This window comes from Trichosurus vulpecula, chromosome 8, assembly GCF_011100635.1.
Source record: "Trichosurus vulpecula isolate mTriVul1 chromosome 8, mTriVul1.pri, whole genome shotgun sequence".
NCBI lineage: Eukaryota > Metazoa > Chordata > Mammalia > Diprotodontia > Phalangeridae > Trichosurus > Trichosurus vulpecula.
Genome location: NC_050580.1, coordinates 184,841,595 through 184,861,642, shown reverse-complemented (window position 1 = coordinate 184,861,642; position 20,048 = coordinate 184,841,595). Strand labels below are relative to the sequence as shown.

Genomic DNA, 20,048 nt, shown 5'->3' with positions numbered 1-20,048 from the left:
AACCTTCCTTGATCTTTCCATCCCCGCTATCATCCTCTATCTCTTCTTCCCTTTGTGGCAAAACTTGAAAAGGACATCTACAGTTGATGCCTCCATTTCCTCTCCCCTCAGTCTCTTCTTAACCCCTTTCAATCTGGCTTCACCATTCCACCAAAACTGCTCTCTCCAAAGTTACCAGAGATCTACTAAATGCCAAATCCAACGGCCTTTTCTTAACCTTTAACCTTCTTAAACTTTCTGCAGCCTTTGATACTGTCAATCACCCTCCCTTTTCCCTGATACTGTATTCTCTCTAGGTTTTAGAGAAATCACTCTTCTGGTTCTCCTGCTATCTGACCTTTCCTTCTCAGCCTCCTTTGCCGATTCCTCATCCAGGTCATACTCCAGAGGGTTCTATCCTGGACCCTCTTCTTTTCTTTCTCTATACTACTTTATTTGGTGATCTCATCAGCTCCCATGGATTTAATTGTCATCTCTTTACTGATGAGCTCTACCTGTCTAGCTCTAACATTTCTGCTGTCCTCCAGTCTCACAACTTCAAGTGCTTTTCAGACATCTCAAACTGGATTCCAGAAGACATCTTAAACCCAACATGTCAAAAAAAGAATTCATCATCTTTTCCCCTAAAACCTCTCCCCCTTCCAAACTTCCCTATTACTTTCAAGAGCACCACCATCCTCTCAGTTTCCCAGGCTCATAGGAGACCTAAGGGTCGTCCTGGACCCTTCACTATCTCTTACCCTCCATATCCAAGCTATTGCCAAGGCCTATCAATTTCACCTTTGCAATATTGCTTGAATACGCCCCCTTCTGTCCTCTGAAATTGCCACCACTCTAGTGGTGGCCCTCATCACTTCATGCCTGGACTATTGCAATAGCCTGCTAGTGGTCTGCCTATCTCTCTCCCCACTCCAATCTGTCTTCTATTTGGCCACCAAAATGATTTTCCTAAAGTTCAGGTCTCATCATGTCACCTCCCTACTCAATAAACTCCTGTGGCCCCCTATTGCCTCCAGGACTACATATAAAATGCTTTGTTTGGCATTCGAAGCTCTTCATAATCTAGCCCTTACCCCTAGTCTTCTTATACTCTATACCATTCCCCCAATACTCTTTGAACTGGTGAAACTGGCCTCCTAGCTATTCCATGAACAAGACTCTCCATCTCTTGGCTCTGGCATTTTCTCTGGTTATTCCCTATGCCTGGAATATGCTTCCTCCTCATCTTCATCTCCTGGCTTCCTTCAAGTCCCAACTAGAATCCCACCTTCTACAGGAAACCTTTTCAAATCTCTCTTAATTCTAGTGCCTTCCTTTTGTTATTTTCCCCCATTTATCCCATAAGCTTGTATGTACATAACTGTTTGCTTGTTGTCTTCTCCACTAGATTGTAAAATCCTTGAGGTCAGGCACTACTGCTAGCCTTTCTTTGTATGCTCAGTGTATGCACAGTGCCTGGTACATAGTAGGCAGAGATGAGGAAGGAGAGCATTCTAGGCTTGGAGAATAGCCAGAGAAAATGTCTGATTACTGTATTGGTAATTAGGGTGGGACTTTTTTACTGTTTTCTCTTTTGAAGCACTGTTGTAATCAAGTGCCTTTGATGAGTCTGGCCTTTGTTTCTTTGATTAAATCGGGAGTCTTTGATGACCTGCTTACCTCAAGGGAAAGCCTAGTTCACACAGGTTTGAGTCCTGTGGTTGTGATGCCCTTTGACCCTGAACAGGGTATATAGACTCAGAGGTTAGTATTTTGTTTGGGGCTCACTCACTGGAAGAGTGTAGTGTGATTTGATCAGATTATCCTCTGGGTAGCTGCTGGAGCCCCTGGCTTTGAAAACCCAGATGTTGGTGCTTCTCCCTCTAGTAACTGTACATGTATTGTTATGGTCAGATAGAGAGAAGCCTGTCTATTTATTTGTGTTATTTTGCTCTGTTCATAATTTCTGCTTGTAATTTCTGTTTGTAGTTTCTGTGAAGGTCAGAGTGCTGACTTTTTCCCTTGGACTAAGTGAATGATATATGTATGTTTGATTAAAGTGAGATTATTAACTCCTTGAAGTCTCTTTCCCTAGAAAAGCATATCAAAGAACCTGTGCTAGCAGCCCTCCTGTGTGCTGGTGTTGTTGGCCTTATGCCCCCACAGCAGCTGCTAGCAACATTGTTGTTACAATGATGGAGAGAAAATTAATGATGCAGATTAAAGTTAAGAGTGCTGTGTGTACAGTCTTTTCCTTCCTCTTTTTGGAGAGCTGATTGTTAAATATTTACCAGCACATCTCTCCTATGATGTGCCTAAGTTAGGCAAAAAGATAAACAAGTGAAGTAGGCTTGCGGTAGCAGCAAGAGAGGTGTTCAGGAATATGTTTCCAAATGAAATTGGGAGGATATTCCTAACCTCTGATTCTATAAAGCAAGTATGGAGAAGGTATCTGCAATCAATGCTATTTATATACTTAAATGTATTTGCATATATATGTATTATACTATGTGCATATGTATATATACATATTATAGACTTAATATAAATGTGACACTCTTAGAATCAGACTCCCTCAGAGTCAAGTCTACATATCTGTAGTACTATATGCATACTACAATAATATGGAAATATGTGTGCACATAAATGAAATATATTTGTATATTTTCATATAAATATATGGATTATATTTTCATATAAATTTGTATCTTGATATAAACATATGACATGTATGTATATGATATATGCATATATCATATATATATATACATATGAATAGAAAGAGTATTAATTTATGGAGACCTGAGGGTAAATGTAAATTTTGATATTGTGACCATTGGCAAATCACTTCTGACCTCCAGTTTCCCCATCTGTAAACTACGGATGTCATAACACTTCAACCCCTGTTCTATTTGGAACCATTTCCTCCTCTGTTAAGCAAGAGGATTGGATTCTGAGGTCTCTCAAAGCTCTAAATCTATGATCCTATAATGAATGTAGGTTATAATTTTTTTATATAGTTTACAATTAATTTCCTCACAACTATCCTATGAGGTAGGAAGTGAAAATGTTATTTATATTTTACAGATGAAGAATAGCATCTGATCATAAGTTTTACAGAGAGGAATCCAACCACGTCACTCTACAATTCAACAGACTCCAGCGGCTCCCTGTCACCTCCAAGATCAATGTAAAATCCTGTTTGGCTTTTAAAGTCCTTCATAACCTGGCCCCTCTTATCTTTCCAGACTTCTTGCACCTTCTTCCGCTACAAATAACCTGTGATGCAGTGACACTGGGCCTCTTGCCATTCCTTGAACAAGATCCTCTATCTCCCAACTCTGGGCATTTCCATTGACTATCCTCCATGCTTGGAACTCCCCCCCTTCTCACCCCCACCTCCTGGATCCCCTGGCTTCCTTCAAATCATAGCTAAAATCCCATCTCTATAAGAAGCCTTCCTTGATCCCCTGTAACGTTAGTGCCTTTCCTTTGCTGATCATGCCCAGTTTATCCTGCATGTACATAGTTATTTGCATGTTGTTTCCCTCATTAGCCTGTATGCTCCTTCAGAGCAGGGACTGTCATTTGCTTTTTAATAAATGCTTTATGGCTTGACTTTTCCATCACAGCACATGGTGTCTCACTGTTATGAAAAATTTGGTATATGTTAAAATAAATTGGAATGGGTACACGTTGGAAGAGATTTCATTCTACACTGCTTTTCACTCTTCTGGTATTTTGTCTCTCTCATCTGTTTTCTTTTTCACTTCTTTTTCCTATCTAGAAATAAGTATATCATTAGATTATGAATCAGAAGGGACTTTAAAGTTCACCCCTCTGCACTTTACACATGAAGAAACTGAGGTTCAGAGAGAAAATGAGGCTCAGAGAGATAAAACCACTTGCCCAAGGTCACACAGTAGAACCAGAATTTGAACTGAGGTCTTCTGATTCCAAACCCTGTACCCTTTCTACGGTACCACAGTATCCTTCCAATATCAAGTACACTAAAAAGAATATGAGATATGATAGGAAGTACCTTTAGAAAAAAATCCCTCTGAGGTGGTTTATCATTCTCGTGGAATATTATTATGCCATTAAAAATGACAAATATGAAGAATATAAAGAAAAATGGAAAGATGTATATGAAATGATAGGAAGCAAAGAAAGCAGGAATAAAAGAACACCACACAATACACTCACGGACCAGAACAACAACAAAACTTTGAGGACAAAAACAGAAAAGGGACAGTAAAAAATAATTAATATTATTATTCTGATAGAGTTTATGTTATTCTAAAAATGTAAATTTTTTCTCACTATATGGGTGGGAGGTACAGCAGATCTGATCTGACCAGACTCGTCATATAGTATCTTTCAAAGGTTTTACAAATATTTGTCTTTCCATTTTAAAGATAGAAAAGGGAAGTAGCAAGGGAAGTTTTCAAGAGGCTTTTCTAATGTCTAAGACCAGCCACAGAAGGAGGTAAGGGCAATAGCATTTTACTGAAATTGTTGCAGAGAGAAACTTATCTTCTCCCTTACCCTGTTAATCTACCAGTAACAGAACCTGAGTATCATTTTATCTATCTATCTATCTATCTATCTATCTACCTATCTCTGTAGATATGTGGTCATACTTTGTTTTAATGTGCTTCACTTAACTGTGCTTTACAGATATTGCATTTTTTACAAATTGAAGGTTTGTGGCAACCCTGCATCGTGTAAGTCCACCAGCACCATTTTTCCAACAGTACTCGTATCTCTTCTCTGTCACATTTCGGTAATTCTCACAATATTTCAAACTTTTTCATTATTATTATATCTATTATGGTGATCTGTGATAAGTGATCTTTGATATTACTATTGTAATTATTTTGGGGTGCCACAAACTGCATCTATATAAGACGGCGAATTTAACTGATAAATGTTGTGTATGTTTTGACTGCTCCACTGACAGGTCATTCTATCTCTCTCCCTCTCCTCAGGTCTCCCTATTCCTTGAGATACACAATATTGAAATTAGGCCACTCATTAACCCTACAATGGCCTCAAAACATTCAAGTGAAAGGAAGAGTCAACTGATGTGGCAAACTTCATTACTGTCTTATTTTGAGAAATTGCCACAGTCACCTCAACCTTCAGCAACCACCACCCTAATCAGTCAGCCACCATCAATATGGAAGCAAGACCTTCCACTGGCAAAAAGATTATGATTCACTGAAGGCTCAGATGCTGGTTAGCATTTTTTAGCAATAAAGTATTTTAAAATTAAGGTATGTAAATTATTTTCGACATAATACTGTTACACACTTAATAGACTACAGTGTAGTGTAAACATAACTTTTATATGCCTCAAAAATTTGTGATTCACTTTATTATAATATTCACTTCATTGCAGAGGTCTGGAACCAAACCCACAATATCTCCGAGGTATGCCTATGTGTGTGTATCTATCTATCTATAGAGAGATCTAAGTCTAGATATCTCTTGATTGATACACAGATATCTACATATAGATACCTCCAGTGGTGGGATTCAGCTGGTTCGCACTAGTTCAGTAGAACTGGTACCTAATTTTAGGTTGAGTTCAGGGAACCAGTTGTTAGCAGGGGTGGGTCCTGTGCCCACCACAGTTCCGTGGAGGACAGGTTGTTAATTCATTTAAATCCCACCACTGGATATCTCTCTATATAGAAAGATATAGGTATAAATACATATGTACATATTCATACCAATATAAAAATAGACATAATATTGATTAGATATATAGAGATAGAGAGAGAGATAGAGAGATCTAAGGGTTCTGTAAATAATCCTAAGTCTTTTTTCTCCTACATCTTGAAGAGCACCTGCCCTTCCCCTGCCCAAGCAATCATCATATTTCCTATTTTCAGTTTTGCCTTTTTACTTTGTGAATTATTATGGCATAATTTAAATGGAAGTATTGCTTTCTCTTTGACATCATTTTTCAAAGGCTTGTTTCATTGTAATAAGCAATTTTACATTGTTGTAAGTCCACCATTCTCTTCATTCTCTCCAAAAACAACAAAAAAATACGTTTCCATTAAAGTCAATTGAAAAGCAATGGCTAGATACTCTCTAGTTGATGAGTATGTGGCTGATTTCAAATGAACCCAAACCTAATTTTCTACTGTGCCTCTAAAGAAAAACAGAAAGTGGCCTTTATGAAATATAAGAAGCTCTATAATTTTTTTTAAAAGTCATGCTCAATCACCGAGGGACAAAGAGTTAAACAGAAGCAGCATCACAGAATAGAAAAGAACACTGGATTTGAAGTCAAAGGACCTTGGTTTGGATCTTATTTACTGTTTAACCTTAAGCAATTCACACGATTTCTCTGGGCCTCAGTTCATCATCTGTAAAATAAGAGGGTTGGCCTGGATGGCCTCTGGAGGCCCTTCTAGCTCTAGAATGCTAGAATTTGAATGACAGCCCATCTAAAAATAGCTTTCTTAGACATAGAAAGATAACAGGAAGTGGTCAAAAATGGTCTACACCTCTAAAAAGAGAAACCTATAGCAACTCCATTTTATTGTTTTATCTTCTTTCCTTACCCAGCTAATGTTTGGGCTGTTTAAAAAGACATGATTACATATTAAATAGGAAAAATTACTGAGTCCATTGTCTAATGGAACAACTTTAGAAATGTCCCTTAAAGTCTCACTCCCCATTCCTCAGCAATCATTTTGGCTCAGAATCACTAAGCTAGTACTTTTTTTTTTTGAGGGGGGAAGGCAGGGCATTTGGGGTTAAGTGACTTGCCCAAGGTCACACAGCTAGTAAGTGTGTCAAGTGTCTGATGCTACACTTGAACTCAGGTCCTTCTGACTCCAGGGCTGGTGCTCTACTCACTGTGCCACCCAGCTGCCCCTAAGCTAGTACTTTTACCTGTCTTGGCATGGACCTTGTTGGCTAGGAAATATTTCTTAAGATGATCTTAATCATAGTCAGCTTCAAACTTAACTTCCTTCTTTTGAAACCTCACTCTGCTTGCTACATACTTCTATAAATGATCCCGCTGGCAGCTTTACCCTTCCATCTTTTGAGTTTTCCCTTAGCCCATCCCTGGGACTTGTGGAAGAGGCATGGTGAGTCACAGGAGAAACAACAGTTATAGGGAAAAGACTGTACCTTGCTGTCAAAAAACAAAAAAAAAAGAAGGAATGAAAGGGACTATTATAAATACAATTTGACATGTGATGTTTAGCAAGTGAATTGGTTCTTCATCTAATAGGGCTAAGCTACCCCCAAATAGGAACATCACAGACAGCTATCAAGACTTGTATTGCCAATCACTGAGGCCCCTTTAGGGAGAAAATACCAGGATACATGAAAAGCCCAACAATAACTATCATTGACTTTTATCTAGCAACTGCAGCCCCTAGATTTCATAGTTCTTTAAATAATCATTCTCTTAGGGATTATGATCCTACAGCTGCAGCAGTCCCTTACAAGGCAAAGAATACAATAATCACACCATGTCAGCCCTACTCTCGGGGAGTCATTACAAGGGAGAGGATAGTCTACCGCAACAAACATAGGTCAGTTATTCAAAGTGGAGAGATGGAATTACCTGAGAATTGGCCAGAAGACTGATTAAGTGCTCCAAATGGTTAGGAGTTTTATGCAACTGTTAGTAACCAAAAGCGATTAATGTCTGGGGTTTACTCTTTCATAGGAAAGGCAGTATCATCTACACATTTGGCCAACACTAAGGAAACAGAAAACGCTCCTAAAACATACACATACACCCTAAAGTTTATCTGCAGTTTACCCAATATCATGCACCAGTGATGTGTATGGCATTGTGCCTACTCCTCAAGTCTACTGGGTTAGCAATAGACAAGTCCTCTTTCCCCTCTTCAATGTGCCTTCGTTTTATATTTACTAGGAAACTAATTTAAGCTATTTCTTGAAAAGCCTTTCATGGATTTATGTTCCTGAGATAGAGGCAATATGATGTCCAGTTTGTAAGTATGGAAAAATCTTAGGATCAAATAGAAAAAAAAGAATCATTCTTACATTGAAAAATTAAAACATACAAGTATTTTGATATATATACATGTATATGTATATATGTATATGTATATATATATATATGTATACACACACACATACATATAGTTCTTGGCCCATAAATACACGTGCATAAGTCCACTAATATTTAATTTTTAAATGGAAAATACTGTAAACATTAACCTTTTCTCACAGAACCCCTGCCCCATCACACAGAACATCAGGTTTCTAAATACCACCATTTAGGAACTGCTGCAGGGCAAGAATCTCAAGGGAAATAATGAAAAAAATTAGGAAGAGAGGAGGTTTATCAATACGGGATCTCATACAATACTATAATGCAGAAATCATCAGAATGATTTGATACAGGTTAAAAATTTGAGAGGTCACCAGTGGAATGTATCAAATATACAACATGCAGAAGAAAACAAAGCTAATATGCAATAAACTCAAAGACTTCAGCTACTGGATTAAGGACTTACTATCTGGAAAAAAAACTGCTTAGAAAACTGGAAAGCAGCTTGGCAGATACTGGGTTAAAGAAAAACTCATACCATGTACTAAGGTAAAGTTCTAAATGGATATATGACAAGTATTATAAGGGTCATTTCCCAGTTGATAAAGGGTCAATGGATTTGAACTTTTCGTTTTCAAAGGAAGAAATCCAAGCTATCAACAGCCATATGGAAAAATTACTCCAAATAACTAATTAGAGAACACAAAAACTAAAGCAAAGTCTGAGATTCCACGTAGCAAATTGGCAAAGTTGATTAAAAAAAAAGAAAATGCAACTGTTGGAGGATTTGTGGAAAAAGGCACATTAATACACTGTTGGTGGACTTCTCAATTGGTTTAGTCATTTTAGAAAGCCATTTGGAACTATACTCAGTTACTAAACTGTACATATTCTTTGGCCCAGATATTCACACTAAGCAATATCCCAAAGAGATAAAAGAAATGGGCAAAGGACTCATGCTTACAAAAACATTTATGGCAACTCTTTCATTACTGGCAAAAAACTGCAAACTAAGGGGGTGCTCAACAATTGGGGAATGGCTGAAAAACTTACGGTATATGAATGTAATGGAATACTATTGCATCATAAAAAATGATGAAAAGAGATAATTTCAGGAAAATCTAGGAAGACTTGTATGAACTGATAGAGACTGAAGTGAGCAGAACTAGAACAATTTATACAATAAATACAATGCGATGACCAATTACAATTTTAAGTGGGAGGCATGAAGATGATGTATGCTCCCTATCTCCTGAAAGACAGGTGATGGACTCCAGATGCAAAAGTAGATACATTTGTGGACACACCCAATGTGGGAATTTGTTTTGTTTGACTGTGTATTTGAAGCAAGGGTTTTGTTTTTCTTCTTTTTTCAATGGGGAGGGGGGGGAGGCAGAGCAAGGTGAGAGGAGAAAAAAAGAGTTGTTTAAACTGAAACTATTTCCAAAATTAAAATTTTGAAAAAGAACACCATTCAAGAAAAATTGCCCTAGAGATACCACCATACTTATATGTAGAGTTTTACAGTTTTTAAAACACTTAGAATCTATGATCTCCTTTGATCCTTAGAAACACCCTGTGGGGGAGGCAGAGCAAGACAGCTCCCCATTTTAAAGACTGGTAACCTAAGCTCTGAGGGGAGAAGAGACTAAAGTTAAATGACTGATAAATAGTAGAGGCAGGATCCAAATTCAGGTCTTCTGACTTTTAATTCAGTGCGTGGAAAAGAGATGGTACCAACTTTCTAAAGTCCAGAGATATGTTTAAACCAATTTGTATGACATATACATTTGCTTAACAATGTGTTCCCTGAACAAAAAATGAGAAAATAAGGAAAAGGCACTAGTATCTTAGTTTTTACGTCAAATTCTGAGACTTTTTAATAGAAATAAAGAATGTATCAGCTGTATCCTCCACTTCGCACACTTTCTGTATATCCAGGGGAGGGGAACCTGTGACCTCCTAGGTCACCGGGTACAGCCTTTTGACTGAGTCCAGGTTTTACAGAACAAATCCTTTTATTAAGGGGATTTGTTCTGTAAAGTTGGGATTCAGTCAAAGAGCTGCACTTGAAGCCCTAGAGGGCCACATGTGACCTCGAGGCTGCATGTCCCCCACCCCTGAATCCCAACCTTTCTCTGTGAATATCCAAAAAGGTACTAGTTCTGAAATCCTGCTAATTTTCCCCCAATTTCACCATGCCATCCTTCTTGGAATAGAATGGGAAACATAAATAGCTAAGGATTGTTTAAGATAATGTTCTTTATAAAACACTTTCAAACATTAAAATGAAAGTACCTAAAACAACAACAACAATAAAACACCCATCAAATAGTCACAAAGTAAGGCAGTTGCAAAGTTCAGGATATCATGCAGTACTTGTCTTCTCCCCTTCTATTTGGAACAACCAACAATAGACTCCTTTTAGGATTATATTGGAACAAAGGAATTCTAACTCCCACAATTTTCTCTCTAACTATAGACTCTGGAAAAAGATCACTAACGAACTGGTTTTCTAAATATAGACAAACTGAGGCTTAACAACCAAGGTGCAAGATGATCTCCAAGAACCCTTACTAAATGATGGCTATGAAAGCAATAAAGTTGGAAATGGTGAGAAAGGAAAGAAAGAAGAAAAAAAGAGATTTAGTGAGGGAACTCAATTCACAAGTTCTCAAACGTCCAGGTTAGTATAGGCAGGGAGGACCATAGAGAGAAGGTGGTCCCCTCAGCAATACTGTACCTAGCAGCTGGCTGTGTTCTCCTGTGATGGAGTTCTGACTTGGGTCTGAAAAACAAACAATCAAAAAGAAAAGGAAAAATGAATGACAAAAAGAAAACAAAGAAATGAGCAAATGTTAATAACCTCCCCCAAAATACATTAACAAAATAAAACAAAGTCATGGAAAGTCTGAATGTTACAATTGTTTCTCAGTTAAAAAAAGAAAAGAAAAATGAGTTGAGATTGAAAGTAAATGACTAGACCAACCCTCTGGAGGTCAGAGGATATGAAAAAAGAGTTTTCCCAAGAAGAATTTCAAACTACAAATAAACATACGAAAACATGCTTCAGAAATGCATATTTAAAAATTCCATTGTTTCACTTCATACCTCGCGCAAAATGGCAAAGATGGAAAAACCCAGCAACATTCAATACTTTATTCCCAAATTTTTTAAAATTAAATTAACATCATCAAACATGAACATTTCCACATACAAAGAACAGAAAAAGAGGGTTGAATGTGAAAACACAAATCTCTATTGTTTATTAAAAATCTGTATCATTAACCTCCTACTCTCCCAACTCTTCCCCTACAAAATAAAAACCTTACTTCATAAAACACATATAGTAAAAGAAGACAAATTTACATATTGGTTGTGTCTGAAAAGGTATATCTCATTCTATACCTATAATCCATTAACCGTCTGCCTAGAGATGGAATGCTTGCTTCATTGTCACGTCTTCTGAAGTCATGATAGGTCACTGTACAAATTGTTCTCCTGATTTTGCTTACTTCACTCTGTATTAGTTCATATGAGTCTTCCCAGATTTCTCTAAATACTAACCCTTGGTCATTCCTGCAGTGAAGTAATACTCTATTAGTGCCTCAGTTTGTTCAGCCATTCCCTAGTAGGTGGGCACCCACTTTCTTTTGAGGTTGGTTTTTTTTTTTAGCATGACAAAAACCTGCTATAAATATTTTTCTTCCTTTTGTCTTTTCTCTCTTTGGAGCATATGTCAATTGGTCCCTGGGTCAAAGACAATGCACAGACTAATGGCTTTTTGTATACACTTCAATAGTTTTCCAGAATGGCTGGCCCCAATATTTACAGTTACACCAACAATGTACTAGTGCACCTTCACGCTCACTGTCACTCCAGTAACTGCCATTCCTCTTTTAGTCATCTTTGACAATCTGTTGGGTGTGAAATGTAACCTCAGACTCATTTTAATTTGCATTTCTATTGCTGTTAGTGATTTGGAACATTTTTAATATACTTGTTGATATCCTGCATTTCTTTTCTTAAGAACTCCTTTGATGTATTAAGGAATGGCTCTTGTTTATACATCTATAGCAACTGGGAAGAGTCAGTGTTATAGGAGCATTAGGAAGACAGGCATGCTGATACAATGTTGTTAGCCCTGTGAATTGGTCTGACTGTTGTGGTTATCTTTTTGGAGCCATGTAAGAAAAGTGAATAAACTGTACAATTTGAACCCCTCCCCCCTCCAAATATTGTTATTGGGCATTTACCCCTAGTGAGTTAAAAGTAGAAACAAAAGTTCAATATGCACCAATATATTCACAGCAGCACTTTCTGTAGTGTCAAAGGATAAGAAATAAAGTGGGCAACAACAGACAGTGCAGAAATGGCATGTGAATGTACTGATGAAATGTTATTGTTCCATAAGAAGTGACAAACAGGAAAGAGTTCAGAGAAACATGGGAAGACTTGTATGAACTATTGCAGAGTGAACTCAGCAGTACCAAAAGAATATACAGAATGATTATAACAATATAAATGAAAAGATCACTGGCAGGAAAACAAAATCTGACTCATTTCCAAGGTTTTTAAAAAAGGCAATTTTATCTGCATGACATATCACTTTCACTTTCAAATATATCTATTCTAATTAGGGAGCCACTTTTGTAAGAGAAGAGGAAAAAAGAGAAAAAAAAAACATTTCAGCAAAACCAATCAATTTGTTACCTGTTTCTACCAGTATGTGGGCTGTTTGACACCTTTGTCCCTCAAAGATACATTTTCTCAGCTCTTTTCCAGAGCCAAACCTGGATGATGACTATAGTTACGCAGCACCCAGTTTTGGCTTTTTTGTTCTTTCCATTTACATTGCTGTAGTCATTATGTAGGTTGTTTCCCTGGTTCTACATAATTCATTCCAGATGACTTTCCATGCTTTTTTGAATTCTTTTTATTTGTCTTTTCTTATGGCATAGTAATATTCGATTACATTCATATGAGAAGATGCCACCTTCTGCTCCTTTGTAGAGTTCGGATTTACACGTATGGAACAATGCCTATGATGTCAATTTTTTTGAAGGTGCTTCTCAGTTTTAATGAATTTTTTTCTTCTTTTAAAAAACTAGGGCTTTTTGGAGAGAAGAGGGGAAGAAATATGGGGGAAAATCTATGTGATATAAAAAGATATCAATAAAACTACTAAAAATAAAATAAAATGACAATTAGAAAACTGGTGATGATAATGTCTAATAACTGTCATTTACATAGGACTTGAAAGCTTACAAAGCATTTTCCTTACAATTCTGTAAGGATTGTTCCCATTCTACAGATGACAGAACTGAAGCTCAAAGAGGTTGACTGATTCATCCATGGGCCCATAGCCAATTAATGTGTGAGCCAGGATTCCAGCCCAGGCTTACTGACGCCAAGTCTTGTACTCTTCGAACCACACCACACCATGCTGCCTTTGAATGTAATACAGTGATGGCACTAAACCAAGGTCCTAATGCAACAGGTATTAAAAATCACAATCAAAGCACAATTCACCAGTCACTTCTTTGGCAGTCTTAATTGATTTAAAGTTATAATATTAAAGTTAACCAGTCAGACTTGTAGTTTCTCAAAGATAACAACTACTGAGGTACCAGCTGGGGAGGGGACACTAGTTACCCAGATATACCTGGGCACTAAACCTTATATTATTTTCTTGAGAAAGCTCAACAGTACTTTTCACTGGTATTAGAATTATCATAAATTAAAATCAAACATTCAAAAAAGGAGAGTGGGGGAAAGAAACATCATACTTAACCAGAACCTATCAGCAGAAAGAGTTATCTGAGGTATTTTGTACATGGTCTAAGACTAAATGGTGCAAATTCCAAATCCAGAAAGTGTGTAAGGCTACAGTAATGTTCACTAAAGGCCCCCACAGGACTCTAGGAACCCCTTGCTACTTCCCAAGCTTATTTGCTATTTTGATTATCCAAATCTTGTTTCAAGCCCCTAGCAATGTCATTTCTATGCCAGGTTATACAAAGGGCACATGAATCAAAAGGTAAAATGGCATATAATTTAATACAAAAGACAAAGGTAAATAACAAGGAATTGAATTGAGCAGTAAATGTTCTTTATATCCATATGATAATCAAGTTTCCCTCTTTTTATGTCATAGCAAAAGATGGATATGTTAAGTTCAGAATAATAATACTGGTGGTAATGTTTAGGGTTCTATAGTATCAGACTTAACTTTCCTTTCTTCTTGAGAGAGGAAGTGTGGAGGAATGTGGGCACCTTGGTTTCCCTCTTAACTTCAGCTGAGAACAGCAACCATGCCAGATGGTAGGTACCATGTGATTCCTGTCCTGTGTGTTATCAATAATCTTTTCAATGAAAAAGGGCATTGTCCTAGGCAGTGGCAGAGAAACATCTACCCAGTAATTACTGATGTATAGATGTCCATCTACCAAAATTTGATTATTACTAATATTATGAGCTAAAACAAGGGTAAATCTGGAAGTTCATTCTTTCTGGTCTGAATGTGCCCTGAAACTTGACATGCCTGGGAAAATTCAGATTTGGCCACTGGGTTTGGGTAGAATGGGCATTAATATGTGTACATACTATAATATGTGTATATACTATATGCCAAATTGTGCAATCAATTTAACAGTCCTTTTTTGATATATGCCAAAGCACTTTTCTATTGTGTTATCTGAATTAGCTTATCCTGATCTTTCCTGCTTAGATTTGAGGTCATTCCCAGATATAAGCGGGTTTGCCCAATATTGGGAGTGGATAACATTAGTCAAAATGACACTAAATTCTTCCTCATTTATTACTTCATATTTAAAGCCACATAATCCTCAGAGTGATTATAACATTCCTATTCTTTCATACCTTTCATAAATCAAGTTGTTCTTGGCTCATAATAGCACTATTAGTCACAACCCATATTGTGGTTGCAAATGAAAACCAGAAAAGCATAACATAAAACTGAATAGGTGACTCTGAGAACATCATTTCTCTTTTTTTTTTTCTATTACCAGGCAAGCTTACTCTGAAAAATAAAATTTAAAATATCTCATATGGTAAACGTGCAACACCCTTGTGTGCTCAGAATAATTCATCCTAGGTGACTAATAAGGAATACAAATTTTATCTAATTCCTTATATGCCTAGAGGGCCAAGCAAAAAGTCTGTGGATCATTTGCAAGAGAGTTACATAATAAAACCTTTTCAAATGGCTTGATTCAAAGCTGATCTGTAACTCGGTCTTTGGGAGTAGTAGCCTGGGGCACTGAGAAATTAAATGACTAGACCATAGTCACACAGCTAGTATGCATGTGTCTGGAGTTGGGACTCAAACCCAACCAAATCTTTTTGATTTCTAGGACAGTATTTCTCCATAAAAAGCTCAACATTTAATTTCCATAAAGGAATGGCCTTTTCCCGTTCCTTTGGTTTTCACTAAACTTAAATACCTTGCTGGAGAAAACAGGGCCAATCAAGACCGGTAGTATCCTCCAGTTACTAACTGTACAACTGTAGTTGACGAAATGTGATTATAGTTATCTCATTACACAGTGTCTTCACAATCTACAGCAGGTGTTACCAACCAATCTCCACATAAAGATCTCTTGCATTCTTTAAAAAGAGTATGGGATAAATAACATCAATGATCAGCCTACATCTGAAGATTTATTTATCCTCATACTTCTTTGAGTCTATTTAAAAAACAAATCCTAGACATCTGATCTCTAACTTCTTGCCCTGAGGCATTTCCACCTCCTCAAAAGTCAAAGAGGCAGAAACATGAGGACATAAAACTCCAAAGGGCCTATATTGGCCAAATACCAGGTACAAAAGGATTATAAGCTAAAATATGGTGCCGAAGAGTACACATTAAACAGCTTTCTCCTGTCTCTCTAAATGGACAGATTCTCATGTTGGGGTGACTTATACATGCCTTGAACACAAAGCAATAATACTTATATGAGCTAACTAAAAACAACCATGAGTGTAGCACAACACGTACCCAGATTACACATTTTTTTTAAAACTATCACCATTTTACATTTGGTGATTATTTCTCCTGGGCTAACTTGGGGTGAACTTGATAAGACACTTGCAATTTACTGCCCTTGACTAGGTACCTACAAAAAGAAAATGGAGGGAGAGGGTTTAGATCTGTAAGAATGATACTGGAACCCTCTGCGGTTGGCATTGTTTCCAACTTATGAAGTCTTGTATGCCAGCTGTATGTATTCCTTCGAACTGGATTCATCACGCCCCCAAGAAACCTCACCATCAGGAAACTCATCATCCTACAAGACTGCATCAGCCTTGGTACTCACCTCTGATCAGCACCCTCAGAACTCTCTGCCCCTCTGACTGGGGGAGCTGTAGGGAGGAGGAAAGAACCCATCTCAAAGCCTCCTTTTAGAGTGGGCTCCCAGACCACCTATCTCTTCATGTCTCTTTGGACTAGACTCCATCCCGTCCCCACACTGGGTACCTTCTCTCTCTACCCCCCTTTTTAGCTTCAGCTTCAGCTTCCTTTTGCGTTGTCTTCCCCATTAGATAGGAGGCTCCTTGAAGACAGAGGCTATCTTTCTTTTTCATATTTGTAGCCCCAGCACTGGTATTTATCAGTTCAAAATTTGATTTAGAACCAGTTTTACAGAACTAAAGCTCCTTTCAATGCTTAATCATTTAGATTCTACCTTCCCTTAACCTGGTAACTTTATTGTCACCTTAGTTGCTTAAACTATCCCCACACAGGCCTACCTTTCATGGAAACATCTAGCCTGGTGGTTCTTAACTAGGAATAGTTGGCCTTATTTTTAAAATATATTTATAACCATTTCAATATAATTGGTTTCCTTTGTAAGTCCATGTATTTTGTTTTATGCATTTAAAAACAATACTCTGAGATGGGGTCCACAGGCTTCATCAGACTGTCAAAGGAGTTCATGACACAGGAAAGTTAAGAACCCCTTCCTTGAAGGCAGCATGGTATTAGCCTTGGAATCAGAAACACTTGGGTTCACTTTCTACCTAGGCCATATACTGCCTGTGTGACCATGAACAAGACATATAACCCTTGGTGCATCAACGAAACTCCCTAAGACGATAAATTACGGATAAAGAGAGATTCTGCACTGAGGGAAGCAGTTTCCATAGAGCTCCCTATACCAAGGAAATTACAAGTCCAGACCCCATCCCTCCTCTACTCCCTCCAAAAAAATTCAACCAGTCCTGAATTTTACTTCCTTTATAATCAGACTCTGTGCCTCACAAGATGACAACAAATTAATCTGATATCCCATTCCCTATTAGATGTGCTAAATAGGGAACCCTAGAGAGAATTCTCAGAGTTTTCCTTTCCTTTCCAGGTGACATACAAGGCAAGAAGTATTTATTAAGTGTTTACTATGTGCCAGACACTGTGCTAAGTTCTGGGATCCAAATAAAATAAAAATAGAGACTCTTCACTCAAGGCACTTACATTCTAACAGGGGAAGACAACACACAAAAGGGAGATGAGAGGGGGTGGAACATGAAGGAGGATCATGATGTTCTAGTTCATTAAGTTAGAAGTAAGCCTGGGAAGGGAATGAAGCATGGCCAGCCTGGGACCTTTCTCCAAATGGGCAGTGGGATGGGAGGAAGAGAGGTAATAACTTACCAATGGAAGAAAGGTCCTAGAACGGCAGAAAGTATTTCATGGTGACAAGGTAGCACATTCTAAAATGGCTTTAAGTCTAACTTGAAGGAGTGACTATTACATATTTTTTCAGGCTAAATATAAGGGGAATTCAGTGAAATGGTAGGCCAGAGAAAACTGTTTATGCAGAGTAGGTCTTCTACTATTCCTCAAAAAATATACCTATAGGTAACTACCAAGCTATCCACATAGCTAAACAAATGTTCACTCTAGGTCACTAAATCTACCAAATTAATTTGTGGTCACTGAAAACAATAACCCACAGGAATGAAATATTCTAGCTTAGAAAAGTGGAGGAAACAGTATATCACATTCTACCCTATAACTATTGTGGCCACTTTCTTTCTACAAACTCAAGATGCTGCTAGTGATGTTTTCTATAAGGCCTCTTCCACCTTTCTCTTTGGTCTTCTCCTTCCTTAAAAACCTTGTTACTAGCAATACTGTACAATGATCAACTGTGAATGACTTAGCTATTATTCTCAGCAATGCAATGATCTAAGACAATTCTGAAGCACTCATGATGAAAAATGCTATCTACCTCCAGAGGAAGAACTGATGGAGTCTGAGTGCAGATTGAAGCATATTTTTTAAAACTTTATTTTTCTTGGGTTTTTTTTTTGGGGGGGGGGAAGTCTGTGTTATCTTTCATAACATGAGTAGTATGAAAATGTTTTGCATGACTGCACATGTATAATCTATATCAAATCACTTGCCTTCTCAATGAGGGAGGAAGGAAGAGAAGGGAAGAGGAGGGCAGGGAGAAAGGGAGAGAATGTGGAACTCAAAATTAAAAAAAAAAAACATGTTAAATTTTTTTTACATGTAATTGGAAAAAATAAAATATTGGGGGGGGGTGGAACTTTGTTACTTTTTAGGTCTAGATCCTGAGTAGACTACATGTGATTTAGAAGTGAAATGACGGCATATGATTTTACCTCAAGAAATTTCTTAGTTATGTATTTGTAGTATTGTCTGTCTTTCCAACCTGTGCCGTTCCATTTGCCCCCTCCCAAACAGTGAATTACACATAGTATGCACTTAGTATCTGTTGAATGAAGCCATTTCAAGAAATACTATCCTGAGTAGACTACATGTGATTCAGAAGTGAAATGATGGCATATGATTTTACCTCAAGAAATTTCTTAGTTATGTATTTGTAGTATTGTCTGTCTTTCCAACCTGTGCCGTCCCATTTGCCCCCTCCCAAACAGTGAATTACACATAGTATGCACTTAGTATCTGTTGAATGAAGCCATTTCAAGAAATACTATCCTGAGTAGACTACATGTGATTCAGAAGTGAAATGATGGCATATGATTTTACCTCAAGAAATTTCTTAGTTATGTATTTGTAGTACTGTCTGTCTTTCCAACCTGTGCCGTCCCATTTGCCCCCTCCCAAACAGTGAATTACACATAGTATGCACTTAGTATCTGTTGAATGAAGCCATTTCAAGAAATACTATCCTGAGTAGACTACATGTGATTCAGAAGTGAAATGATGGCATATGATTTTACCTCAAGAAATTTCTTAGTTATGTATTTGTAGTACTGTCTGTCTTTCCAACCTGTGCCGTCCCATTTGCCCCCTCCCAAACAGTGAATTACACATAGTATGCACTTAGTATCTGTTGAATGAAGCCATTTCAAGAAATACTATCCTGAGTAGACTACATGTGATTCAGAAGTGAAATGATGGCATATGATTTTACCTCAAGAAATTTCTTAGTTATGTATTTGTAGTACTGTCTGTCTTTCCAACCTGTGCCGTCCCATTTGTCCCCTCCCAAACAGTGAATTACACATAGTATGCACTTAGTATCTGTTGAATGGAGCCATTTCAAGAAATACAATTCAATTCTAAAAATATTTATTAAATGCTTATGCCTACTATGTGCAAGGTACCATATAGTTCAAAGCACTGTAGCTATAGATAAAATTGTCATTGCTTCTGCTCCCAAAGAACTTTGAAAAGGGGCTCAGCCCATCTTGAGGCTGAGCAAGAATGCCCTCTACCAACATTCACTCCCTGCAAGCAGCTATCTCTTCAACCAGTACTCATACGGCATAATCTCAAGATCCTTCATCTCCCTGGTTACCCTCCCCTGGACTGACTCCAGGCTATCAGTTTCGTTCCTAAAATGTGGTGCCTCAAACCAAACACAACAGTTCAAATTTGGCCTAACCAGAAAAGGGCACGATGGGACTATCATCTCGCTAGTCCTGGACACAAGGCCTTTCTTAATGCAACCTAAAATCAAATTAGGTTTTTGGCTACCCTATCAGCTCCCAAATC

At 37.6% G+C, this 20,048-nt stretch overlaps 1 protein-coding gene across 3 annotated transcripts in view; it reads right to left on the bottom strand.

Annotated features, from left to right (window-relative positions):
- Positions 1 to 20,048, bottom strand: part of SLC12A6 (solute carrier family 12 member 6) — a 91,922-nt gene that overhangs the window by 30,958 nt on the left and 40,916 nt on the right. For all 3 annotated transcript variants that reach the window (XM_036735450.1, XM_036735447.1, XM_036735448.1), the window contains one exon: positions 10,782 to 10,826. In XM_036735450.1, coding sequence (XP_036591345.1) covers positions 10,782 to 10,826 — 45 coding nt within the window. The remainder of the gene's footprint in view (positions 1 to 10,781; positions 10,827 to 20,048) is intronic.